The 27,729-nt window shown below is 33.5% G+C and overlaps 4 protein-coding genes across 4 annotated transcripts; 2 read left to right on the forward strand and 2 right to left on the reverse strand.

Annotated features, from left to right (window-relative positions):
- LOC109355270 (probable serine/threonine-protein kinase At1g54610) lies at nucleotides 102-7,356 on the reverse strand. The gene is made up of 9 exons (XM_019598332.1): nucleotides 6,421-7,356; nucleotides 5,034-5,318; nucleotides 4,559-4,876; nucleotides 3,910-4,137; nucleotides 3,038-3,138; nucleotides 2,454-2,559; nucleotides 1,262-1,720; nucleotides 420-598; nucleotides 102-387 (listed from the first exon to the last, which is right to left on the reverse strand). The coding sequence occupies exons 1-8, from the start codon at nucleotides 6,820-6,822 to the stop codon at nucleotides 422-424; spliced, it is 2,076 nt and encodes a 691-aa protein (XP_019453877.1). The 5' UTR covers nucleotides 6,823-7,356; the 3' UTR covers nucleotides 102-387; nucleotides 420-421.
- LOC109353549 lies at nucleotides 10,730-11,660 on the forward strand. Its single transcript, XM_019595876.1, has one exon. The coding sequence runs from the start codon at nucleotides 10,844-10,846 to the stop codon at nucleotides 11,330-11,332; it is 489 nt and encodes a 162-aa protein (XP_019451421.1). The 5' UTR covers nucleotides 10,730-10,843; the 3' UTR covers nucleotides 11,333-11,660.
- On the forward strand, nucleotides 15,624-21,873 carry LOC109353624 (mannan endo-1,4-beta-mannosidase 2-like). Its single transcript, XM_019595956.1, has 5 exons — nucleotides 15,624-16,482; nucleotides 19,384-19,581; nucleotides 20,459-20,581; nucleotides 20,967-21,178; nucleotides 21,328-21,873. Exons 1-5 carry the CDS (start codon nucleotides 16,099-16,101, stop codon nucleotides 21,719-21,721), a joined length of 1,311 nt encoding a protein of 436 aa, XP_019451501.1. The 5' UTR covers nucleotides 15,624-16,098; the 3' UTR covers nucleotides 21,722-21,873.
- LOC109355178 (trithorax group protein osa-like) lies at nucleotides 22,398-27,220 on the reverse strand. Its single transcript, XM_019598168.1, has 4 exons — nucleotides 27,149-27,220; nucleotides 26,899-27,100; nucleotides 25,296-25,583; nucleotides 22,398-23,703 (listed from the first exon to the last, which is right to left on the reverse strand). The coding sequence occupies exons 2-4, from the start codon at nucleotides 27,037-27,039 to the stop codon at nucleotides 22,546-22,548; spliced, it is 1,587 nt and encodes a 528-aa protein (XP_019453713.1). The 5' UTR covers nucleotides 27,040-27,100; nucleotides 27,149-27,220; the 3' UTR covers nucleotides 22,398-22,545.

Raw genomic sequence — 27,729 nt, forward strand, 5'->3', positions numbered from 1 at the left:
TCAAATCATATCCAAAAAATTTAATCAGTTCCAACAAACTTTGACTTCTGAATGAAATTAAATCATTTTTCATTTGCAATCACTCCAAACACACAAGAATGTAAATAATATATAAAAATAAAGGGAGTGGGAAAAAAACCAATTCCTTATTGAGCCTGCATTTTACAATTTTGCATGGTATAGTAGATATATATATATGCTACAATAAGAGCAAATGCACTCTCCCTCTCTCTATAATGTTGAAAGATAAATAATGTTGTCATAAAATAAAATATTTCTAAGCAGCTGAATAAGACTAAGAACTGTAATTAGACTAGTACTACTACAAGAAATGTAATTAGACTAGTACTACTACAAGAAATGTAATTAGACTAGTACTGCTACAAGAAATGTAATTAGACTAGTACTGCTACAACTACTACTACTTTCTTTTGGCACTGATTTTGTCATCTCTTGCTCTTGACTTGTCTAGTCTTGCTTTTCTTGAAAACTCTCTGATCTTTCTATCATGCTCTTTCAGCATCACATCCATATTGTTAGATTGAACCAGTAATGGGCCTGACATATATATCTTGTCTCTCCTAGGCCCATGCCCATCCTGAAATGGACCATCCCCATTCCCATCAATATTCACCAATACTCAAGCAAATGCAGATAAATAGAGAAGTAAAAATTCAATTTAATCCTCCATAGATAATAGTATCATCAGTTAGGTCTTCGAAAGTTTTTTGTCACTGATTATACCCTTCAATGATTTAAAACGCCATCACATTGGTCATTCTAAACACTATTTTATTTTTTTCAACCGAATTGTTGACAGAAATCTTTGGAATGTGAATTGTCTGTTTACTCTGAATAAAACCATTTGTTACAATATCATAAATTAATTAATTTCATTTCAGGAGCATAAAATCATCGATAGTGTAAGTGGCAGAGTCACAATGTAGGCATGCAAAAAATTTGTAGAACCATCTACAATCACTTGGTGGAGACTATAGTGATGTGAAGAGGTGTGAGTGAAAATGTGTGTAATAAGCATTACTACTCAAACATCATTTCCACCTCCCTGGGAGGAATGGTGATTCCTGATTCTATGGAATGAGGCATTGGATGGAATCATCAAAGCATGCTTATTTTTGTTAAAAAACATGGGAGTATGCCATTCCATGGAATAAAGCATGGAATGGATTCACCATTTTGCATACCAAACATAAGAATTCGTATAGCAAAAAGAAACAAAAATTCATAATAATAAACTAACCCGAGTTAATTTTTCGCTAGGAACCTTTCCACTATCAATTTGAGTGCGATCAGCAATCCGTTTTTTATCCTGCCTTCTTGATTCTGATCGACTAGTTGACTCCAGAGATTTTCTTACCTCAACTGGTTTTCTGTGGTGCAAGTGAACTGGTTTTTCCTCTTGATCTTGAGATGACATAGTCCTAGATGCCACTAGGCCAGATAGTTCTGATAGGTTCACTCTGTTTGAAACAAGAGCTTCACCATCAACTTCCCTCCCACTCTTTGCCCAACTATAACCAGGAACCAATGGACCTGAATGTGAAGGCTTTTTATAGACACGCCCAGATAAATTATTTCTCACTTCTTTACCATCTTCTGGCTTTTCGTGAGGAGGGAAAACCAGAAATCCAGAAACGGGCTCTCTATGAGGTTTCAGCAACCCACTATGGTTCTTGGAGCTGGAATAACGTTGCTCTTGCTGCATCATACAACAGCTTGATAAGCTGAGGTGGATACAAAAATTAAAGCAGTAGAAAGAATGCTAGAATACTAAGAGGGAATTAATGCAAAATGATTTGTTGTAAAGCATTTCAGGGGTTCGAGTCACATGAAACACTTGTGCGGATGAGCAGCCTCAGTACTCCAAGAGATAATTATTCTCACACTCAAATGGAGTATTTACTCCCACACTCAAAGGGTGCATAAAACTTCATACAGATCTGCATCCTTTTCCCCCACTTTCAGGACTACCAATACAGACACTGATGCACCAGGTTGCTTATCACCAATGGATTCCTTTCTGAACCTCACTATTTGATAAGGAGAGATGCCATTAGATTGAAAAGTCAGTTGCAAGTTGCAACAGCCCAAAAATGTATAGTTCTAGCACAACCACAAAATAATAAGAATGGGCTAGATCTTACACAAGGAGTAGGTCTGCACTGGCATAAAACGCTTTGGCTAATTCTAATAATAAGATTATAAGAACCGGCAATCATCAAAGAGATAGCTTTCTTTTTATTTCACAATAATCCCTTGTCAGCTCAGAAATGCCGAACTGATCTACCATCTGAATCAGTAGACAGTCCAAAGTATAAAAATATTACCTTCCTTTTTTTCCCTATTACTATACTATGTGGCAGTAACACCATATCCAGAAGAATCCTATAGAGGCCGCTCATACAATAAAATTTGAACCTTGTTAGGATTACCTGTATTGACATGCCTGGGTCAGCTGCTGTGACATATGCCCTGAGTCCTTTTTCCTGTCTAACTCCTGAGCCAACCTTTTTCTCCCTACCTCCAACGGCTCCTTGCCTGAGACGATGATAAAAAATGAATACAAATTGGTTATCTTATAAAAATAAAATAAAAAACTTGCATAAAAGGGTACCCTTTTGCCACAAATGGATGAATTGAATGGCAAAGAAAGCATAGCAAACAGTTACGAAGAAACAAATATAAGCATACAACTGCAGTTTCATGGCCAAAATGTTTGAAAAGGCTAAGATATATGATTATGTCTTCAAGACTTCAAAAACAATAATGTGCATATTTCTTGTGTTATACATGACTCCCAACGTTGCATTTGTTCATGGCAGAGGTAATAGCATTAATCTACAAGAAATTAATTTGCTTAACCATAAAATGTTCAGATTAAGCCACACTATATATGTTACAAACAACATTTTTACATTCTAAAGATTGAAGCTACTATCATAATACTAATTCCTAAAACAAAATAAATATCATTGTTTTTGCACTAACTTAAAAATAATAAACCTATATCATGTACCTTCTTGTTGTTTCATTCCGCAATTTAGCGTCAATCTCTTTGCTGTGAGGATATTTTGGCAAAGTTGATGGATCACAAGCTAGAGGTTCTGATGTAAAGAACTGTCAATAGATAGGGAAAAATAATCAAAATGGAGAATCACATGCCTCTTGGGATGTGTAGTGAAAATGCATCTCTTCATTTCCTTTTTTATTTTTGGAAGTTACAAAGTAAGCTCTGACTTCATGATTTCATTGCCTGCCCTTGTATTAAATGACAATAAGGAGCAGCTTAAGAATGGGGAGGAAAAGAAAAGGAACAAAATGGGAAGTGGAATGGCTTTTAAAGAGTACAAGAATATACATTAGAGATGTATGTGAAGAAAGAACAACAAATACCATTAAAAGAAAATTAAGATTGGAATTCTTAATGGTTAAGCTCCAGGCTCATTTTTAACAGGTGGTTACGGAAAACAGCTTTTAGAACTAAACTTGTATCGGCAACTACTCAGATTTTAACTAATGCCGGCAACTTGGAAACTTCCAATATCCGTAAATTCCTGTTTGTCTGACCACTTGTTTTTGGGAGTCATGTGATTAGAGAAACATCAAATTTTTAGTCTAAGTGCGAAACCTCAGGTTAAACTTTTTAACAGCATAGAAGCATTAAACCACACTTTTGTTTACACCTGGCATAGAAGCATCAACCACACTATAGTTGAGTATGGTGATATAATGTGCAGGAAAGAACACAAAGAGCTTCATTACACAGGTATACGCATTAAGAAGATGACAAATGATCCTTCATATACCACTAAGATTACATTGGAGAGTGATGAAGCTTAATCTCAATCACACTACATAATTACTTGCTGGGAAAATAAACCTGCATACCTCACTTTCCAAAGCAGCAGCTGCTGTTCTTCGATGTGCTGGATCTACAGAAAGGAGGGTCTCTATGAGCCTCACAGCAGGATATGGATATTCCTTGAATGTTTCAGCAACATATCGCCTATAATGGTGTGGAGGCCTGAATGCTGTTGAATGTGGCAAGTGCAAGTTATGCCAATAATCCTCAGATGGTGAGCCACAAAGTTTAAAAATCCGATGCAACTGCTCTACCTACAAAGAACTAAAATTAACCTTCAGGTACCTCTCATATGCCTTTATTAATATACACAAATCAACTTATAAAGTTGGGACCAACAGTCTGAACCGGTACGTATGAGTTTGGATACTGAAATTGTGCACTAAAGAAGCGAAGTCCATCAATAACCTAACTGTAAACTTAAAGGTAACTGAAGCATGGAGAATGAGGATTCACTAAATAAAAGTGGTAGCAATTTACTATAAAGAAATAAGATCATTTTCATCATGAAACATCAATACAACAATAATTGCTCCTTTATAATTGTTGAGGTCATCACGTTGAGACTGTCTAAGAAATTTCTGAAGACCTACAGTTATTATATTAAAGGGCACCCCATAAAGTATAAAGATTATGGTCACAAAATGGTGGAAACTAGATTCATAAACATCATACCTCCGTTTTTCCTGGCAAAATGGGTCTGCCAGTATATAGTTCACCCAGTATGCAGCCAACGCTCCACAAATCCACTGCAACTCCATAATGATTTGCTCCGAGTAAAAGTTCTGGTGGTCTATACCACAGAGTTACTACACGGTTAGTCATCGGAACACTATGATGGGGATCAAAATAACTTGCCAAACCAAAATCGGCAATCTTCAAGACACCATTATTGTCAATGAGAAGATTTGAGCCTTTTATGTCACGATGGAGGACACCATGACTGTGACAATGATCCAATCCACTAAGAAGTTGCTGCACGTAGCATTTCAGCTGACATACAAAAAATATTGTTTTATAAATTTTGTTACAAAAGCGGAGTAGCAAGGAAGCACAGTTACTAACTAAAGTTAGATTAGGCACAATACTTCTTATAATGATATCTCACATGTACAATATAAAACTGAGAGAACGAAAAAATCATTAATACCTGAGGTTCAGAGAATTTAATGGCAGGATTTGATGCAAGTCCTGTAAGATCATGTTCCATATACTCAAAAACAAGGTACAAACTGTGAGATGTCGATGATGTTATCAAGCCCTCCAACTTTATTATGTTTGGATGGTCGAGCCTACGCAGAACATGGATTTCCCTTGCCATAAATTTGACACTCTCAGGATCAAGATTATCAAAGCGAACCCTCTTCAAAGCAACGATCTTTTGGTTAGTTAGGTCATGTGCCTTATAAACAGTACTATAAGTTCCTTGCCCAATCTGCATAACAGAATGTGATCAAATGATTCATTTAGAGCGATAGACTACTATCATCAGTAGAAAAGAAAATTAAAGAATATTGCTTCCTTCACCAACATAAGAATTTTATATTCACAAAAATAAGAGAAAATTAAAACTGCCTAACCGTCATTATTTAATCCAAAGCATTACAGAAAAAACTGCAAAATGATTTGTACATAAAGTCTTATCACCCAATTTCTGTATTCTATATCACCAAACTTTATTGAGCCATTTATTTTCGTTTTTCGGATGGAAGGGTGTTAGTAAAGTGTTAACCAGCCATGAGCCAATAATATCAGTAATCTATGTTTCATATGTAAAACAACCACATATGATTCCTACATGAAACATTCTCATGTAGTAATGTTAATTATCTTCTGAAGTGTACATATCAGGTAGGCTACCAATATTTTCCAGTTCCCTCCAATCCACTCCTTACAATTTGGAAGGTTTATCACTTCCGTCCACTCTACTCAATACAAATTGGTGCATGTATTTTGAAGTACAGTAAAGCCCAATTTAGTCCTTAACAGATAACAGTGTCACTAATTATGTTTTCAAAAGTTTCTTGTCGCCAATTAAGTCCTTAAAAACATGTAAAACAAATAAACAATGTTAAATTGAAAGACATAATTGGTGACCTAAGTCCTTCGGAGGATCAATGTGAACGTGATAAATCTTTGAAGGATTTAATTGTTGACAACAAAATTTAAGGAATACTGACACAATTATCTTTGAAGGAATATGATAGAGGGTTTAATCTTTAAAGTAAATAGTTCGTGCAAATTACAATTAATTTTGAATTAAGTTAAAAAAGATCCATTCGTTTTAGGACCAAAGTTAGGTGTTGTTCTCTAGGCTTTTGTGGTGTTGTTTTCCAATTAGAACATAACAAATGTAACAACTTGTCAATATAATTTTATTGGAGATGAACAGCACAAGCAGCGATAAGAGCACCACATAAGTTTCGTCCTAGTTTTAATCATACCAACAAAAGTGGATTATCTTATACAGTAGTGAGAATTCAATATCAATTGACTTATAATAAAAACACAGAAAGAGCAAAAAGGAAGTAACTTACTTTATGTAATCTCTCAAAAGTTTTTGCACTCCTTGGAATCCATCCCTTGATAGCATCACCAGCAACAGAAGAAAGCCAAGATGGCCATCCTGCTGCAACATTTTCTCCTTCAACAGCCTTTGGAACCCTTCCAAAACTAGGAATATTAACAAAAACCGATTCAGGTTTCTCTATTTTATCCACTCCTTTTTTATCATCATACAATTTCATTGAACTATTGGCTTTCTTGTTAACAAATGAAACTTTCACATCACTACTATGGATATCTAATACCTCATCTTTCACTCTAACAGCTTCAACCCTTTTCCGGGAATTCAATCGCCAAGAGTTCACATCAAATTTATTTGTGTTACCTTCCCTACTATCTTCTACAGCTGAATTCTTGGAATAAAAGCAACCCATGTTGCAGAAACAAAAAATAACACTTCAAATATGCAATATTACCCTTCAACAACTAAGATCAACATTCACCATAAAAAACATTCTAACATCACTAAAATTCATGAACAGACACCAACTAAGTAGAACCTCTTAATTATCGAACTTATCCTAATCTAAGAGCCTAAAGCAAAGACTATGAATCAAAAACCCACAATTTCTCGGTCTAATTGAAGATTCTAAAGTGACCCAATTGTAAAGCAGTAAACTTCAACCGAATACGCAATTCAGAACCCACCAATAACTTATAGTCAATAATCTTGATCTGTCAAAAGGGAAACATTTATTTTGGGAAAATTAAAGGAAGGGTAATAAGATGGTGGTGATAACACTGAAACACTTATCATTGTAAACCATCGAATTAATAATAGAAAATATGGAAAATAAAATGTCTTGGTGAATAATAAGGAAAAAGATGGATCAGAAGGTAAAGAAAAAGAAAGAAATTTGGATTGAAAAGGGTAATGGGTGAAAGTTCAATGCATATCGAGACATTAAATAAAACTATGGATGATAATGGAGGGGAGGGGCATTGGATTGAGATTTCCTAACATCTTAATGGATTTCTTAACATCCAGTGAGATCCTTTCAAAACTGATTAATTTCTTATAAAATTTCCAAAATGCAAGAAATGTGATAGTACTCAATAAATAAATATATATATTAAAATAAAAAGTTATATGGATAGATAATGTATGACTGTATTATGTATCATTTATATTTAATTATTATTGATTCTTTAACAATGGTGGACAATATAATATGTAATGACTATGTATAAATATTTACACTGAAATTTATATAGATATTATACTCATATATTAAATTTTAAGTAATTTCTCTATTCTTCATAATTTGTTGACTTGTTGTAGAATTAGAGTTTGAAGGGCAATGTCTATTTACTATTAGAGTAAATATGTATATACAATTAAAATATTATCTATCATTATATCTTTAAACAATTAATATTAATTATAAATAGTGAATGATACAATAATAATGTTGATGTGTACATTTTTTCTACAATGTAATATCATATGATGTATGTTTTTCTTCCAGCTAGCTGAGAAATGACCATTAGCTCAAGATTTTTTTATCAACATATGATAAAACATTGTATATTATTTATTATCCTATTCAATTAAGAGTTTAAATAAGTGTTTTTTACTTGAGCATATTTGTTGTCCCACATTTTGTGTCACTTCATGTGTCATGTGTTTGTAATTGGTCAGAAAAATACTTAATAATTAAATTTTAACTTAAAATATATTTTTTTTAACCAATCACAAACTCATGGCACATGAAGTGACACAAAGTATGGACAACATATGTGTAGCCGTTTTTTATATTGTGAGTAAATTATTTATCATTGATTTTTTAACCACTATTAACTAATTTCAAACAAAAGTAATATAGATCAATGATTTAGAATATTTTAAACTATTTTTTAATAAGGTTAGAATAGAGGAGATACCATGAGTAAGAGAGTTATATTTTGGATCTGATATTTTTAAATTTCAATCCTAATTTGTCCTTTTGGGAAATATAATAGCTAGCGTTGCTAAAACAAAAACATGTGTTTCCTATCTAAAGATAAAAAAATACTATTACAAGTATTATTTAAATGTAGAAAAATATATTCCTATAAATAATTATTTGAAATCTGAATGTATACAAAACACACATTTTCACACTTACTTATCTAAAATATTAAAAGTATCTAATAGGTAAATGTTCAGGAGTGAATTTTATGGACATTCTCTCATATCTAATGAAATTATACAAATAATTTCTTTTTTTTTGTACATACATAAATCACCTCTAACATGTATTATCTTACATTAATTATTCTTATAAGAGAAATGTGATCTTTTAAATAAAAAAGATAATAAAATGTGATTAAGTTAAATAAAATATGATATATTATATTGACAAGTGTAAATATTATAATACTCGATGTGTATTCATTATTTTTTGTTCATTATAGATTGCATCAACAAGTTTAATATTTTTTGCAAGTAGTTAACATAAACTACTTTTTTAATTAATTCTTAAATTTTAGTTGTTAGTGAAAATGATCATTGCATAAAAATAATGTTAAATTATAACTCATGGATTTTGTTTTAACCTCGGTTTTTATATCATTATTATATATATATATATATATATATATATATTAATTAATGTATTAACTATTTTTAACTCTAAAATTTACCTAATCTCCTCTTATTGATCAATTTTATATTTTGAAAGTGATTTCACCTATTAGTAATCTAATAATATATATAGATAAGGACCAATTTCATCAACTCTTAAAATTCAAAGGTAAGAGGAAGAAAAAATAAGTCATAATAATTACTTACAACATACACAAAATTTAAGGGACCTTTATATATTTTTCATCAGAATTTATAAAACATTTTTATAGAGATATATTAACTAATTTTTTACTAAAAAATCCATCAGTCAAGAATGAAATCTAAATTCATAATCTCATAGTAATGTACGAAGTGAATCCTTACAACTGAAACAATCTCCATTGATAAGATAATGCTTTCTTGTTTGTTGTCTTAGAAAATAAAATATTCTGCCTATTAAAATCAATCTGGTATATCTTGATGAAAAATTTAAGAATAACAAATCTGAGCCTATCTAATCAACAAGCTTATGAGACTTGGTGTATAATTATTATTTTAAATCATTTAGTATTGTTTTAGTCAAAATTTTAATATAGTATAGGTTTTCCATATGAGAAAACATTAATTAGGTTTCTTACTGTTTTTCCTGATTTACTCTCTCATCATTAATATAAAAATTATTTATAAGATTCTCATTTTTTATAAAATAATTTACATTATATCAACATTTATTCGTTTCTCATTTATTCATATTAAAATCTCTGACTATATATACTTTTTAGTATTTTTAATAAGATTATTTATTTTGGAATAATATTACATGAGAGTATGACTGTAATCTGATAATATTTTAAAAAAATCAAGAAAATAATTATTTTTATTGTCGTGTACAGTTTTAGTTTTAAAATATCTAATGATCAATATGTATAAATAAAGAAAAAAATAGATATAAAAGTGAAGTTGTTAATGAAATTTCAATAAAGGAAAACTTAATAATAATAATGAAAAATAAAGTGATTACAAGTTCATGTACTTAAACCAAATCGACATGTTATTTGAGAAAATATCAAAACAAAAATTACTAGCAGACAAATAAAAAGAATAAAGTTAGTTGAATAAGATTGTAATGTCTAGAAGAAAAAAACAAAAAACAAAAGGTAATATGTAAGATAAGTATGAAATTTAAATATTCCAGCGACGACAAATTAAACTATTTACCGAAAATCCAAATACATCTATTTGGCTTAATTTTTTGTATTCATAGTAAAATTCATCTCAATGAATAATGATTGATTTGAACAAGTTTTATAAATATAATCTCAGTAATTTCTCCTGAATTTACTCAATAATTTGTATGTAAATCATGGAAGATACTTAAGATTCACAATTTTGACACTGGTTTTTCCATTGCTTCACAAGGCGCGTGCCACACGCATTCCATTTACTCGGCTACACCCTTGTGAGAAGATTGCAGCACGCGCTACAAACAGGTGAGTTATCATATCATCCTTACTAATTACTCAATAAATCTTACAGAAAAGATGTATACAAATTTAATTATTATTAACTTTTTGAATCATGTAGTACAAACCAATGATAAATAATACATTAATTATATATAAAATTTTATACTATTAATAAATAAATATTACACCCTAAATCTTATAATACCCTTACAAGATAGTGTGGGTGATCAACTCTAAATAAATCTTACAATATACCTGTACATTAACATAGTAAGTGTTTGAGCCATGACAACATGTGGAACATAGAACCTAAAACAATAAAAATAGGAAGAAGTTCAGAACAAACTGGTGTTGTATTTTGAGGTTATCTTATCACCATCAATGGCAAAAGTAGAAGAACCACCTACTTCCTACATCTTTCTACTCAACATCATGAGCAAAAGGAGAACATGGGCATGTCTTTTTTTGCTTGTTTATGGCACCCTTTTGGCTTCTTCATGGAATTTCCTCAATTCCATGCTTTCTTGGTATAGTTTTCAAGCTCAATCATCATCAGCCTCTGGTTGGCTTGCAATATATGCCTCTGGGCTTCTTGGAACTGTATTTGGTTTGCTTTCAATGGTTGCTGCTTTGGTTGTGATGATTCCTGCTGTTCTTGTCACATGGATCACTATAGTGGTCTTGTTGGCTTTCTTTGGGAAGCCTAAGAGGACCTTGGTGGTAGAGGGTAGGAAGATTACAAAAGAAATTTTTGTTATTGTGGTTAAAATTTTGTTGAAGGAAGGGAATGTTGTGGCTGCTGTTTGTGCTGTTTTGGGGTATTTTGCTCTTGTCAGAAGGAATAGTACTCAAGGTGTTGTTGTTGAGTGAATTGGGTTGTGGATTTTGGATTTGGTGCTGTGGTTTGAGGGGATTTTGAAAGATTTCATAGATGGAGTTTGCAAAATCACTGCGGAAGGTGTTATTTGGTAAAGTGTCATAATTTCTTTTCTTTTTTTAAGACATAGGGTAGGAGTTAGATTTTACTTACATAGTTGAATATGTTACTTACTTAGATATATATATGGTAAATTGCTTAATTGATCATGGTAAATCAGTGTATGCTTTTGCTAATTCATTAATTGTAGGAGTTACAAGCTGATTTTGCTGATTCAAGATTAACTTATTACATTTCTATAGATAGATATGTGCTTCAGAAGTTGTTCTTTGATGTCTTCTAAGCCACTTTAGTGAATTCACTAAATTGTTCCTCACAAGTTTCCAAATTCCAAACTTTGGCCCCAAAATAGGAAGAAAAGAAGTCCTTAATGATATATATAAGGAATTTTTCATATTGAGTATTCAAGTCAAATTAGGCATCTTAATACAGAAGACTAAAGTCTAAAACTATATTGAGAATCTCTTTAGAGTAAACTATACCCATTCAAAGAAGCTGTTTATACTTTTCAGTCTTAGATGGTTCAAATTAAGTAAATCATATTGACAAGACTAGGGATGGTTCCTTAGAAAAGCAAAATTAATCATTGAACTACTCAGGGCATGATTTCACCATTGACACCACCAAGTAGCAATGACAGTATTAATATCTGAATAGTTCATGTTCCAAATTCTTCCTGATAGGGTTCATATCATCAGGGGTAGGTAAATGCTTGTTAAAAATTGGAACCCATCTCATATTTGTTGAATTGGTAGAATTAGAGTGACTGTAAAGTGTACATGAATCAGAGCCTAGAATACGCAAAACTGAGTTAGTAAAAACTGCACATTGTGGAACAAGGCCTAACCCCTTGAAAAAATATAGTACAGTGTGATGATGTGAAATAACATGCAACTATGTCTCAATTATTTCTCTTTGGGGCATTTAGGGCCATGAAGTTGTTTTGAAAGATAACTTATGATCTTCTTATAAATTTTTTAGCTTATAAAATAACGCACAGGTAATTAGATTTTTTTCTTAATCGCTTAGATCTGGAGCAACTTTAGAGTTTATTGTTTCTTGCTTGTTTAGTGGGAAGTGGCATGTTGTCTGTTGCCATATCATATAGTACATACTATATAGTAATGAAACGTGTATAATTAATCATGGATCACTGTTCCACCGACCCTCCCTTTTTCTTTCAGCAATCTTCTTTTCTGGGTACTTTGATAATAAATTATGTGTTTCGTTTGGGTTAGAAATACAAGGCTAGTTGAAGCCTGACAAGTGAAAGGTGCACTACTAAATGCTATACAATTCATCAAATTTTCTTCATTTAATAAAGGCTTGAGTTTTGGTTTTTGATTGGTTGGGGTCTTAGTGATTTTTCTAATTCATGAACCATTATCTGTATCTCTAGCACAAAGAGTTTCTTTGAAGTTTCTTAGACATTTCCCCGAAGACAACACTGTATTCGGTCAAATGTGACTGCTCATAGACTAAGCAAAAGTGACTATCGAGTGTTGATTCAAGTGATATATGTTTGATTTATCTTAAATAAGGTATTGAGTTTGAATCTTGTGGATGAGAAAACTACCCGCTTCCAGAGTTAGCCCCACATCATAGCTGTAGATATTATTAGCTCAGACAAGATTGTATCTAGTACGAGGATACCTAAGAAAATTTATTCTAATAACTTTTTAAATTCCAAATGTAATCTATACATTAAGATGATAAAGATTTATATATAATAAATATATTATTTATTATTTATTGGATTAGTTTTGGTTAATAGTAAATGATAATTATAAATCAATTGGCTGATGTAACCACATACATCTTTTTCTCCTCCACAAATTACTCCCAAAATTTTATTTTCAAAATCTTTAGTGGGTTAAGTTCTCAACTGCCAAGATTCTTTAGTTGTCTTGACATTTAAACTTTTTATTTGAAGTTCTTATAGAAAAATATAACGTTCTTAAATGTCATGATACATGGTGTTCTTTGTTACCACATGGTTGTTTTTTTAAAAAAAAAATTATTATGATATAACAATTATTTACAAATTATTTTAATATTACTTTTTAAATACTGTATGTTGTGTCGGCAATTAGAGGGAATATGCATGTAGATGGATGAGATTGTTTGAAAATTGCAAGTAATAGAACCAACACACAATAATTTAGGAATAGAAGAATCTTTTGGTCAAGGCAAACTGGCAAAGTGATATATGATTCTCTTTTGGTCAAATCTATTGAATTGTATAAATATTTTCATGGAAATAATGTTTTTGTGGTTAATATCGGATTGCATACTGAGTATGGTATTAACCAAGCTAGCAAAATAAATTTTAAAAAAATAAGAAAGAGGTTACTGTCCAAAGCATTTTGTTATACGAAAATGCTAAAACCTTTAAAATGAAATTGCCTTTAAAGTATGTATGTAAAGAAATAATTTATGTTATGATTGGACGAGTGGTGAAATTAAATAGAAGCAAGGGATGATTTAAGTTATTTGTCAGTAAATAAAGTGAATGGGATAGAAAGAATCATACCCAAACCTTAAATCCCACATACACACAAAATTGAGATGGAGTGAGTGCAACATAAATCTTTCAATGTTTCATTTTATTATTAGAGATCACCTATACCAAATCAAAAAAAATTAGTGAGCAATATAAAAATGTAATTTTATGTTTTTAATTTTTATTTATTTATGTGATAACTTTTAATTAGTCGAGACAGTAAATCAGGATAGACTTTGACACAAATAATCTATGTTCCCATTTCATTCTCTTTTTCTCCAAACAATGGGAAGATGACTTATCTTCCATTTAGTTCCCATTTATTTCATTATTATGTTTCTCTTCCATTCCATCACCTATAACCTCCTAAACATACACATTTTTCAAATAAAGGGTGGGTATGCTATTTTCCTTCTCTCCATCCTCTCATCCATTAAAATTTATCCTCTCTCCCCCTCCCTCTAGAATCAAACATCATTGATGGTGAGGAATTGACATCCTTCCAAGAATATAAAACTTTGATAATTTAAGTTGACCCATAAGAAAACATTTAAGAGGGTTAAATCTCTTTCAATATTTATGTTTTTTTCTTTCTTTATATATTATTTAATGAAATGAAATTCCTTTTAACAATGTAGTATCTTTTTTAGTTAGTACTAACATGTTGATAGATGGTCCTTTATCTTTTAACCTATATTCTTATTCTTAGTCCATCTTAAGATGGAAAACATGTAACTTTACTTACAAATTCCATATGAATATAACTTAATGCCTACGTTAATATGCATAAACTGTAAGGATCAAATTAGAAATATAAAAATTATACATGTTCAATTATTTAAGTTCATTTTAGATATGTTTTACTTTAATATAGTAATAGGAATGAAGTATCTCTTAGTACAAGGAGATAAGTTATCTCCTCCTGTCAGTGAAATTATGACATGTGTCATGTTTCATCATTTTCTATAAAAATATTTTTTTAAAATAAACAAAATAGCACACATGTCACATTTTTACTGGTTATAGGAGATAAGTTATCTAAATACATTATTCTATAGTAATATATAATCAAATTTGAAAGATATAAATTATACGTGTTGAATTAACCGTGATTTAGACTTGTTTTACTTTGGTATAAGAATAGAGTAAATGAAGTTAACAAAGAAATTGGTACAAGAATATGAACAATTTCCAATCAAAATTGTCTAAAGCTTGATCAGAATATATTATTAGTTGTAACTGATCAAAAAAAAATTAATTATTAATTTTTTTAACTTGAAAATATTTTTTTAACCAATCATATACTTATCATATATACAATGACATAATTTGAGGGATAGACGTTGTCCCTCATTGGTTGAGTGTGTCGGAACCCTTTCTTTCCTCATGAGTTCCTTTTCAAGTGGCTTCCATGTGGAATATGCCAACAGTTCCTTATTTTGGTTTAAATCTTGGTCTGAACTCTGAATATGCAAATACTAAACAACATAACACAATTTACCAACAAAAAAAAAACAGCTTAAGTATGACTTGTAATACAGAATCAGAATCCAGACAATAGTGAAAACCTACGAAAAAATTAGTGATATGCTGATGACTTTCTATTTAATTTATTCATTTTAATTTGCTGAACATGGGTAAAAGGCACATTAATATACATAAACTTGGCCCACAACTATTGAAATTTAAAGAGAACTTACTTAAAATATTAGAACTGAAGAAATGTCCACAACACTTCTCAGATCTATTTCCAAACAATCCCATATTCTGATACCTACATTTCACCACACTCTCTCAATCATCTTCACTTTTTTCTCTCAATCAACCCTAATCACCTCTCTTATATATTTTATTCTTGCATGTGAGGCTCTTTCATTTTTGGTCCTTTACTTCCTTCTTCTATGGGGTGCAACCATTAGCAGCATTCACTATTTCATGGAATACCCATCTCCTCTTATAAATAAAGTTTCATTCTTTATGCATTGAGCTTCTTAAAGTTAACACCTTACAAATCAATTCATAAGAGATCTAAGCATTCTAATTACTTGGGGTGTCGGAAACATTAACATTTACATTGTGACTGAATGTGAGGTCTCAGAAATCTTCATCAGGTGCCACTAACTTATTGACACTTCGAATATATAGCCAAAAGGGTATCCGAGGATCCAATCAAGCTGAAAAATTTCTCTGGTTTTTATGCTGAAAATCTTGTACAGTAGAAGCATGGTGGCTGGAAATGGTTTGTTTTATCCCACTTTCGGTTTTGCATCGCTTATATTTTTCACTTACATGTCTTTTGGAGACATAAGGTTTGGTTTTGAGGAAGAACCTGAGTTGAGTTTTGTGGAGAGAAATGGGACTCAGTTTGTGTCGGATGGGAAAACTTTCTACATTAATGGGTGGAACTCTTATTGGTTAATGGTTCAATCTGTGGATGATTATTCCAGGCCTAGGGTTCATGAAATGTTGAAAGGCGGGGCCAAGATGGGCCTCACTGTTTGTAGAACTTGGGCATTCAATGATGCTGACTATAATGCCCTTCAGGTTTCACCTGGTGTATACAATGAACAAGCTTTCAAGGTATTATAGCATGTGATTTTAATGGTTTTGTCTCATGTTGTGGCTCTTGGAATACGATCTTTTGTTTTTTGATGTCTTTTTTTGTTTTTTTTATGTTTGATTCCTGATAACATTATTATTTTTTGATGAGTGTCTAATAGTGGTATATTTGCTATTTTGGTTTTCTATTCCCTGAAATTGAGATTTTATGGCTAGAGGTTTCCAAATCTGGGTTTGTATGTATTACGAATTTATGAGCTTTCACACCTTGTAAATATAATTGCTTAAATTCATTAGGGGCAGGGCAGGGGCCGAACTGTAAAATTTACGGAAAGAACTTTTATATGGCATGAGTAATGTCATGATTGATTGTTAATTGTTATCACTTAGTTGAATACTGTGGCCATATTTTCCATTGTTCTTGGAAAGTGATAGTATAATATCGTATTGTTTGGATACAAACAAAAGTGAGAAGCTGCCTCTTTCTGTATGATCAGAATCTTAGCAGAACCAAGTTGAAGATCATCTTTCTGTTGTTAATTTCAGTCATTTGCATGTATCTACAACATGTCCATGATTCAACATGAATGTAGCCGGACTTGTTATTTCTCTTCCCCTTACTCCATACATAATCAATCTATCACATATAAAATTGTCCCAAAAGCAGTGCTTGTGGTTCTGGATGAAATCAGCTCATGATAGACATGTTAAATTTGGAAAGTTTATGTGCGCTTACGTTTAAAAAGTTCCAATACACATGTTTCTTAGGAAAATGATCCTCAAAAGTGAGTTTGTTAGGGACCAAAATAGACCTGCTTTGAAGGTCTATTCGAAGAGGAAGAGAACAAGAACTGCACAGGAGGAAGCAGCACAGGCTATGGGGCATGCCCTTGGGTCTGGGGATATTGGGCTTAGTCCTAATTGATAGTTTTAGTCCTGGGTCTGTTTGGGGCCGGTCTAATTAGTTATTAGGATTAGAATAGTTTAAATAAGAGGTTTCTCGTGAGGTTAGGGGTTAAGCTTTAGAAAATTGAATAAGGATTAAGGGTTCACCCTTGTAAGAAGGTTTCTTTCTTGATTTTGAGAATTCTTTCAATAAATTTGAGGATTGTTTTTCTCCTATCTTTCTCTATTCTTTCTCATCTTGGTTAGGTTATTTCCCATAACCTAACAATTGGTCCAACCTGCCATCTCTTCCAAAACAGCTTCTGCGTATCCTTCGCACTTGCTGTAAAAATTCTTTCTTCTTCGGTGCTTCACGTGACTGCTACATATGGAGTCTCACATCAATTCCTTGGAACACACCTTAACGACACACGGAGAGGACATAGCTGACCTCAAAGAAAGCATCCACAGGGTGGAATCACTCATGACCCATATGATGCAGCAGTTGGAGCGGCTGCAAAGAGATCATTCTGATAGCAACTCGGACAGCCAAAATGAAACTGAAGTGACTCTTGAGCCGGGTTTCTGGACCAAGAAAGTTGAATTACCGGTGTTTGATGGGGAAGATCCATTATCTTGGATAGCTAGGGCTGAAAAATTCTTCGAAGTGCATGAGGTGAAGAAGGAAGAACAGATTCGATTGGCTTTCATTAGCATGGAAGGGGAAGCAGTACACTGGTATCGTTTCATTAGAAGGCGCAATCCATCACTTTCTTGGGATTCTTTAATTCCTCTCTTGCTTCAACGTTTTGGGGAAGATAGGAAGGGCAACATTTTTGAGCGATTAAAAACTCTAAAACATGAAGGAACTATTGATGATTACCTACAGGAATTCGAAATCCTGGTGGTCCAACTCACAGATCCCTCTGAAGAACAGTTGTTGGGTTATTTCTTGGGAGGCCTAAAACCAGAGATTCGTTGCCGAGTACATTCTTTCCGGCCAACTGAAGTGTTGCATGCCATGGAGATTGCGCGTGATGTGGAAGAAGAGATCCACTTTGCTCAAGGACAACCGCTATATCAGAGAGTTTCGTTCCCCCCACGCAGTCAGAACAAGGGCGGAATTGTGGCCAGTGTTCCGATGGGTTCATCTTCTACTATGATAGGAAATTACAACACCCCCCAGACACATACATTGAATACTACACAGGAGGGACCAAAATAGACCTGCTTGGAAGGTCTATTCGAGGAGGAAGAGAACAAGAACTGCACAGGCTATGGGGCCTGCCCTTGGGTCTGGGGATATTAGGCTTAGTCCTAATTGATAGTTTTAGTCTTGGGTCTGTTTGGGGCTAGTCTAATTAGTTATTAGGATTAGAATAGTTTAAATAAGAGGTTTCTCATGAGGTTAGGGGTTAAGCTTTAGAAAATTGAATAAGGATTAAGGGTTCACCATTGTAAGAAGGTTTCCTTCTTGATTCCAGAATTCTTTCAATAAATTTGAGGATTGTTTTTCTCCTATCTTTCTCTATTCTTTCCCATCTTGGTTAGATTATTTCCCATAACCTAACAGAGTTTGTCTCTAAAGTGCGCAAGAAAGTGTGTATCCACCCTTGATTTAATCTAGTGCATTGTGATCTAAGCTACTAAAATTTCAATACATGTTTAGGAAGAAACTCTTTTGAAGTGAGTTTGTCTCTAAAGTGAGCAAAAAAGTGTGTATCCACCATCAATTCAGTGTAGTGCGTTGTGATCTTGAGCTACTAAAATTTGATATTTGATACATTGTTATGCAGTTTAGAGACATTCTCACTTTAGACAGACTTATCCTGCTTTTAAATGTAGTCCTTTAGAAGTTTAACGTGTTTGGACTTGGGGATTTTTCTCTTGATGTATATGTTCTTCCCGCATGCCTAATAGGAATGCAAAATGTTTTTGTTGAATTACTGCTAATCCTTTTGGTCCATGCGGTATAAGCTGTTTCTTGTATAGCTATCATATGACGAATGAAAACCATGCTAATTTGTTGGGTTACAGGCCTTGGACTATGTTATATCAGAAGCAAGGCAACATGGAATTAGGCTTCTTCTTAGCTTAGTAAATAACTTGCAAGCTTATGGTGGGAAGACTCAGTATGTCAAATGGGCATGGCAAGAAGGTGTAGGGTTAAGCGCTTCTAATGATTCTTTCTTCTTTGATCCATCAATCCGAAGTTATTTCAAGAATTACGTCAAGGTATGACATGTCTATCTTTTTACTCTTTTTTTCTCCCCCTCCCTGCCTGAAGAGACACAACATTAGTAATAATAATGCCATTGTACCACCATCATTTCTCCTATGATGTTTAAACTTAGTAGCCCGAACTTCTGATGATTTGTGTTTGAAGAACGCATAGAAGCTAACAAGTAGGTGAAAAAATGTTTTTGCTAGTTAGACCTGTTTGGCATTCCGGCTGAACTTTTCACATCCTCAAAATTAAACCTTATCTGCATGCATTTAAAACTGAACCTGGAGATTGCATACTGATAAAGAAATATCTTCCAATTTCAATAAAGGCTGAATCATCATTTTATCAGCACATCCTTGTTTAGAAGCAAAGAATTGGATAGCTCAATACAAAAGCTTCTTTTTATTTTATTAAAGAAAACCTTAACTCTGAAGCTTCATTGAGTATTTTCTGTTTCATTTTGTATACTAGGTTCAAAACATATAGAATGATTTACACTTCTCTAGGACATGGCCCATGACACAAACAACACCGTTGGGCTCTATCAAAAACCAAAGTTTCAATAAATCCATTTAGAGTAAGATATTTTTCAGTGGCCAGGATCAAAATTTAAAGACTGCAGAATTAATGATATAATTGTGTAATTCCTGTATTGAATGATTTTATTTTCCCCACTCCACCACACATGATTGCTATTTTGTCATGTTTGTTGTTTTAATACTTGAAACTTTTATTCCCTCCCCCTTCGCCGGAGTAAAAACGATGATTATCCATTGTCTTATTCCTCTGCATGGCTAATTGTTATGCTTGGGATTTCAATTTTAGCTGCATCTTTGTAGCTTTTGAGACTATTACATAATTTGTTTCCTCTCAAATTGTCCACAGACTATTCTAACAAGGAAGAATACTATTACTGGAATTGAATATAGAAATGACCCTGTCATTTTTGGTTGGGAATTAATTAATGAGCCTCGATGCATAACCGATCCTTCAGGCGACACACTCCAAGTAAGTCCTGTAACCCCCTTCAAGTATTCATAGATGAAGTATGCTGCAATATGAATGACTAATTCAAATTGCTTTTGTCTCTCCTCTGTTTCCGTGTAATGGGAGACTCCAATTTTTAGCCGTTTTTATGTTGTTCATTCTGATACTGTTTATTTTTTTATAATCCTTGTTGTGAAATATATGCCAAAAAAATAGAAAACTCTTGAAACCTTGCTACTTGAGTAATGTAATGTAAGTGACTGTTTAATTTTACTGCTCCATCTGTATTCATTGAAAAGTGAAAGGGGAAAATACAATGACCAATACTCATTTTCTGCGCATAGTGATGTTACTACTTATGTGGATATCCCAATATGCAGTTTACTTAATTGGCATAGAATTGCAGGATTGGATAGAAGAAATGTCAGCTTTTGTAAAATTGATTGACAAAAACCATTTGGTGACTGTTGGACTTGAAGGATTTTATGGTCCTAATGACCCGAAAAGATTAACAGTCAACCCTGAGGCATGGGCATCCAGACTTGGATCTGATTTTATTAGGAACTCTCAAGTCTCAAATATTGATTTCACCTCTGTTCATATATACCCTGACCATTGGTAAGCACTGCATGACTGCTATATCAGAACAATAATTCTTTTTATGAACTTGTACCTATGCCCTTCAAGATACATCTTCTGATAATTTTGATAGCTACTTTAGTACTTTGCCCTTTTTCTTATTTTTTTGTCAAAATAACCCGTGTTAGGTTTCATGAGCAAGGGGTCGAAGATTATATTAAATTTGTGTCCAAGTGGATGCTTTCTCACATTGAAGATGGTGACAAGGTATTGAACAAGCCTGTCTTGTTCTCTGAATTTGGATTATCAGACACTATCAAGAACTTTTCTTTGTCCGACCGAGAAAAGATGTATAAAACAATTTTAGACATAACCTACAAATCTGCTAAGAAGAACAAGTCTGGAGCAGGCACTTTAGTTTGGCAATTCTTAGTTGGGGGAATGAACGAATTCATCGATGATTTTGGGATTGTTCCATGGGAAAGGCCATCAACCTTTTCTCTATTCATTGAACAATCATGCAGATTAGCCAAATTCAATGGTTTGTCTGAACAGAACATAAGGTTCAAAGAATATTGTTAGCAAAATCTATACAAATCAAAGATCACAAAATGGGGTCAAAACATGAGTTTTGATTTGTTCAAGACTACTAACAGGTGCATGACTGCTTATGTGCAATATATTCCTACTTTGATATTCTCATGACCAATGCTACAGCTAAGTGGTTAGCGAGGTATATAGTGTTGTAGCATAGATAGAGATTCAGAAGAGTATAAAATTTGTGCACCGATAGTATAAAGTTTTTACACTGTCAGCACATCATCTACCATTGATTTGTAATACTTTTGTTTGAAAGTCAACGATAGCTAACATATGAATGGTAAAGATTTATTGATAGTGTAAAAAACACTTACACACTGTTACTGTATACATATTAAATCTTTAGAAAGGGCTTATTTGAAGTTACACGAAGTAACATCATTAATCCAATTTGGCCAATGTTTGGATAGCCATCTGGTTTTATTTCATGTTCGCAAAATAAAACCACAATCACATAAAGTGGGGGAATCTTTATTTTCGGACTATTTACACTACCTTTAACTATTGTGTCAAACTTGTCTGGAATGATTCCTACTATCAAAACGATAACCCCAAACTTATTGGGAGTTTTAATTACTGTCAACATATTATTCATCATTCATGTATTAATCGCCATTCACTCTAATGAAACAAATGAATTGTAGATGATATAGTCATGCACTAAAAAAAACTTATAAGATATTGCTTAGATATTTAACTTCATAACACATTACATAAAACTTTTATTCCATGCATAACAAAACACTAAATGATTTAAGCATTTTGTAACGTCCAAACAGTGCATTCTGGACAAGTAGTTTAGTAGTTTAACCAGACCATCCTCCTCTCTGGGGACCCACAGAGCCATGAACATTCAATCTGTCAAGCACAGAGTTGAAATCTATAGGTTGTCCACTCTCCTCCATCCTCTGTATCACACTTGCTACATGATCACCCCTGAATCCCATGCTTACCAATTTCTCAATCAACTCGTTGTAGGGATGGTTGCGTACATGTTGTGACTGGTTAGGATTTCTGACCATATGATTTGGGTTCTGAAGGGAAGCACTAGTTGGAGGATATCCAGCTTGAGCATAATGAGGAGGTTGTTGTTGGGGTGCATGATGTGATCTTCCTCCTTCGCCGTCATACATCATGTATGCACTGGAGGGAGGTCCATATCCGTCGCCTTGTTGTGAAGGGAAAGAGCCCTTTATCTGATGGGGTTGAGGTTGCTGCGGCGAAATTGTTCTACCACCACTTCCTCCTCCATATCCATATTGCATGGCATCAGCACGGTTAGTTCCCTGAGGAACCCCGGAATATGGCATTTGCATGGGCATGCTGTGTGACAGTGTTTCTGTGGGAGATTGGTTTGTTGCTTGATTTGGTTGGTATGAAGGATAGACAGCTGATGAGGGGGGTCTTATTTGAGGTTGTTGCATAGAAGGTGGTTGTGGAGGTTGTACCTGTTGAGGTACCTGTTGAGGCCATTGTTGCTGCTGCTGCTGCTGCTGTTGTGGCTGCTGATACTGAGAAAATTGTTGCGCGGGTGGAGATGGGGTTACTTGAGATGGCGGTGTTGGTTGTGGAGCCACCCGGTATTGTTGATCAGAAGGTAAATACTGATTCTGGGGGAGCTGAGACATAGCTTGTGGATTGGGCAAATGTGTTGGCGGCATGTAATAAGAAGGTTGTTGAGTGGCTTGGGTCATATTTGGTGCTGGAGCTTGAGGAGGTGGTGCCGCTGGTTGTTGCTGGGGAGTAATTTGATGAGGCAGAGCAAGAGCTAACTGCTGGTTGTTTGCATCAGATGCATTATCAGTTTTTTTGGGATCAGTGGTAGAAGACAAAGATCTCTCCTCATTGGACTGTGAATGGCTTGAGGAAGATGAGTCTTTCTGAGCAAGTTGAAGCTTAGCCAATTCTTTCTCAGTCTCAGCTAGCTCTTGCTTATCTCTTAAAATTTGTACAGACCTGTGGACCTACATAAGCAACATAAGAAAAATGAATACATGGAACCCCAATGTCTACTGAACAAAAAGGTTAACCAAAAGTGAATAGACACATACAAGCATGTTAATAAAGGACAGTGATTTTAATAAAACAATTAAAAAAATAAGGGCAATGTGAACTCAATGCTTATAACTTAGCAGACTACTCCCTACCCGAAATCATTCGCGTAGGTTAGAACAGTATCATGGGAAGAATATATTTGTCTAGCAAATAAAGGATTCTTAACTTAGAAACATTGCATAAGAATCAAGTTGGCAATTCACAACCTTGGTGTACAAAGTATATTGAGGATTTGAAAATCAAGATAAGACTAAGGAGGGTTTGCAGATTCAGAAAGCATGTTCTTCGATTGATAGAAAAAAAGCTTTCATTACTATCAAGCTTTTATGCACAAGTACCGCTCTGGTGTTGTAGTATGCGTACAGGATACCAGGTAGATACTAAATACAGGCATGTTGCAGTACATAACCTGATAAATATTTTTATTTTTAAGACTTGTTTAGTTTGGGTACACACTGTGATGACATGGCTATGCACTGATCTAAGCCGACAAACACAGGTGCAAACTGACACAGCTCAGCTGTTTTACTTTCCTTCTGGCAACACACTACAGCTACCTACCAGACCCAAAAAGGGTAGAGAAGCCTTGGCCATGTTTAGCTTTGAGCTTTTCAGCATCACCAATCATGACCCTATCTGCATGGTTGATGTTGTTTGCTAGTTCACGAACTGGTGGTTCATCTTTGATGTTTGTTGAGGGCAAAATTATGAGGGTCTGTTTAATAAGCACTTCCATCAGGAAGACTAGGTTGATAGGATGGGTGAAGGGAAGATGAAGAATAGAGAAATCAGGAGAGTAAACATTTCCTGCATCATTGATACCATGTGATGTGTGTGCTTAGTTGTAAGTGTGTGATACAATGGATAAGTATGTTACTTAGACAATTTGTTATTCAATTATGACAAGATTTGCCTAATCTATAGACCATCTTATTACTTTAGTTTTGCATTTGATTATTTGACTACAGGCCAACTAAGACTCATAAATACCTTCTGTGTCTTTTGATGTCGGTATCTCTCTTCTACAAATTATCAATGAATATTGTCATGAAAATTTTTATTGAATCGATTGAGCTTTTAGCACATCGATTCTACATCAGTGCTTCTCCGCAAGGATAAGAGAAGGATGATAATGAAGGTGAGGTTCATGGAAACTTGCCGAGAACTCTGCCCCTCAGTGGGAGTAGACAGCCATCATAATGACAATGATCGAAGTTGGGTGAACTTGTTTAGAGTTTATGGCCTCACATTATGGACTCCAACAGTAGCAAAATGGAAATGGTCCTTGTAATAATGATTTCTAAAAATACTCACATACCCTAGTTTTTGAAAATTTACTTATTACTATCCAGAACATTGTCAGTATGGGTAGAGGATACCTGTGTGTGTGTAACCTAGATGTAATGCAATTTATCAAGCACATCAAAACAAGTTAAAACATGGAGGACAACTTAATGGCAATATCGTATTGCATAGATTATTAATTAAAATTGTAACTTACTTCCTGAATGTGCTTCTCAAGAGATTTGAGCTTTGAATCTTGCTCCCCATGGTCACGATTTAAATCAGATCTCATTTCTCCAATCGATTTGTCAAGATTGTAACAATACAATTCCAACTGGGATAACCTTGAACTTATTCCCTCAAGAAACCGCATGAGGTTATCAGTGTATTTTTTCATACTCTTATCTACAGTTGCAATCACATCTTGATTTAAAGAATCTTCAGGCGGATTAAAAGCAGGGGCAGGAAACATTGATGTCCTTGCCATCCTTGATTTCTGAAAGTCCTGCGAAAGGTTTGTGGATTTGAGATCCAAGATTACTAAATAGACATAAAGGGTACACATGATTAATAATTATTACAAGCACATACATGCACATGAGAAACAATGAGCTTGAGAATGGTCAAGAAAAAATAAAATTAAGCAAGCATAATTTCTAAGTAAATGAAAAAACCAAATCATCGACAATAAGAACTTAACACAATGAATCAATATCATCTTATTACTTTACTCAACAAAAATCAATGAGGTAAACCGACTATCAATAAGCCTGACTACCAAAATGCATAGTATGAAATGAAAGCACATTCTTTATTTTCTTCTTAGCCAATTGATATTTTTCTTTATTCTATTGTTAAAATTTATAACGGAAACATTATTTTGGTGCCATGTTGTGTGTCAAACATGTGTCAGAAACCATCGCTTGTAATACACAATTATACACATCCAATTTAAAAATTACTTTTTCGGCTCTGGTATTATAATTTATGAATCTGTTTGCTTAAGTATTTAATTTTATATACATGAGTTTCTGATATACACGTCTGAGTTTCATAGGTTAAAATCAGCTCATGCATTCAGGCATACGACAACACAGTCTACATCAAATGCAAGCTCTACGCTTCTCCAAGTTGACTTTCTAAGAGCTACTCCAATAATAAGACCGTGAAGACAATCATATACTGCAAAGAACATGTAAATCATATGTCTGCTGAACCTATAAGCCCAAATAACTTCGGCAACCACAAAAGGTCATCGATTCTAAAAAGTAAAAACTCCATGGAACATAGTTACATGACTCACTCATTTAACCAATGTACCATGTACTGAATTCAGCGTACACACTGGGTTCATCATTAACGAAGTCTTTTAATTGTAATAATAACGTAAAAGTGATGAAACACAACCGGTACCGCATACCATATAATGATGCCATAGAGGATAGATTTTATGATATTGACTCATAAGCTAATGCAAAATTCTCATTCCTTAGTGACAACATTCAATAAATTCATCAAACAAATTTTATACAGTGTTATCTACCAAAACATTGACGAGTTATACCTAGCCAGATATAGTGGTGACAAATTGAAACCAAAACGACGATGGAGGATGATGAGAATTGCAACAAAACCGATAATTAATATTTCCTCCATCATCAATCAATATTAATTTTTATTTTAGCTAAAAATGATAACTTTCTAAACCCTAATCACTTATCCTTCCAGAGTCTACGACCCATATACGGAAACTGTCATTAGATGATAAAAAATATGAATCTACAAGCGAATCGACGCAGAGAGGAGATGGGTAATAAAACCTTAGATGGATCGGTGAGATTGCCATTGGAATTGGAATCCCTATTGTTGCCGTAGTCTTCGTAGGAACAGAGGATGTTATCGGAAGCGAAATCGAAGCCCTTGGAGCCGGAGTTACTGCGACCGGATGATCCAGACGCCATGGCTGAAGCTTGAAGATGAATCAGGGAAGAGAAGAGTGAAGTGAGAGAGAGAAAATATGAATAGAAAGCAGATATAGAGAGAAAAGTGTTTTGCTTTTCCGCAAAACCAAGATTGGTATTGTGAAAAACTGAATTAGATGGATTTGTTTATTAAAAAATGAAAAAGAAAACGTTTATATAATCATGAGGATTGCGTATTTGTGTAATTGTGTCTTCTGGATAAGGATGGGGTGCACCAATATGATTTTTTATTAGACTGTTTTACTCCACTAGTTAACTAATTTATAAATTAGTCTAAACTTACAAAATAAGAGTTGAAAACTAACATGGCCGAATCAAAATAAAAAACTTCACAAGAAGTTAATTGAATGAAGAGTATAATATTTATACACTGTTAAAATAAAAATGAGTAAATGACATTCTTGAGTTTTAGTGAAATTACACAAATCACCCCCATTTTTTACACCTACATAAACCTCTCATAGTTTTTATACTTTCACCAACCCCTGCATAAGAAATAAGTGTAATCTTTTAAACAAAAAATGTGATAAATACAATTAAGTAAAACAAAACATGATATATTGTGTAGATAGTAAAATGTTGAAAATACTTTATGTAAAAGTACATAATATTCAATCAGATTTAGGATCAAGTTTGGGTTCAAAGATTGATTCGGTTGACATTTAGGAT

This window comes from Lupinus angustifolius, chromosome LG08 (genome assembly GCF_001865875.1).
Source record: "Lupinus angustifolius cultivar Tanjil chromosome LG08, LupAngTanjil_v1.0, whole genome shotgun sequence".
Classification (NCBI taxonomy): Eukaryota; Viridiplantae; Streptophyta; class Magnoliopsida; order Fabales; family Fabaceae; genus Lupinus; species Lupinus angustifolius.

Coding starts and splice junctions, on each gene's coding strand:
- LOC109355270 (XM_019598332.1), bottom strand. CDS start 6,822: ATGGGTTGCTTTTATTCCAAGAATTCAGCTGTAGAAGATAGTAGGGAA. Junction 5,319..6,420: donor CTTTTGAGAGATTACATAAA/GTAAGTTACTTC, acceptor TCTGTTATGCAG/ATTGGGCAAGGAACTTATAG. Junction 4,138..4,558: donor TTTTGCCAGGAAAAACGGAG/GTATGATGTTTA, acceptor AGTTCTTTGTAG/GTAGAGCAGTTGCATCGGAT.
- LOC109353624 (XM_019595956.1), top strand. CDS start 16,099: ATGCTGAAAATCTTGTACAGTAGAAGCATGGTGGCTGGAAATGGTTTG. Junction 19,582..20,458: donor ATTTCAAGAATTACGTCAAG/GTATGACATGTC, acceptor AATTGTCCACAG/ACTATTCTAACAAGGAAGAA. Junction 20,582..20,966: donor CTTCAGGCGACACACTCCAA/GTAAGTCCTGTA, acceptor ATAGAATTGCAG/GATTGGATAGAAGAAATGTC.
- LOC109355178 (XM_019598168.1), bottom strand. CDS start 27,039: ATGGCGTCTGGATCATCCGGTCGCAGTAACTCCGGCTCCAAGGGCTTC. Junction 25,584..26,898: donor ATCTCACCGATCCATCTAAG/GTTTTATTACCC, acceptor AACCTTTCGCAG/GACTTTCAGAAATCAAGGAT. Junction 23,704..25,295: donor TTGAGAAGCACATTCAGGAA/GTAAGTTACAAT, acceptor TTGCTTATGTAG/GTCCACAGGTCTGTACAAAT.
- LOC109353549 (XM_019595876.1), top strand. CDS start 10,844: ATGGCAAAAGTAGAAGAACCACCTACTTCCTACATCTTTCTACTCAAC.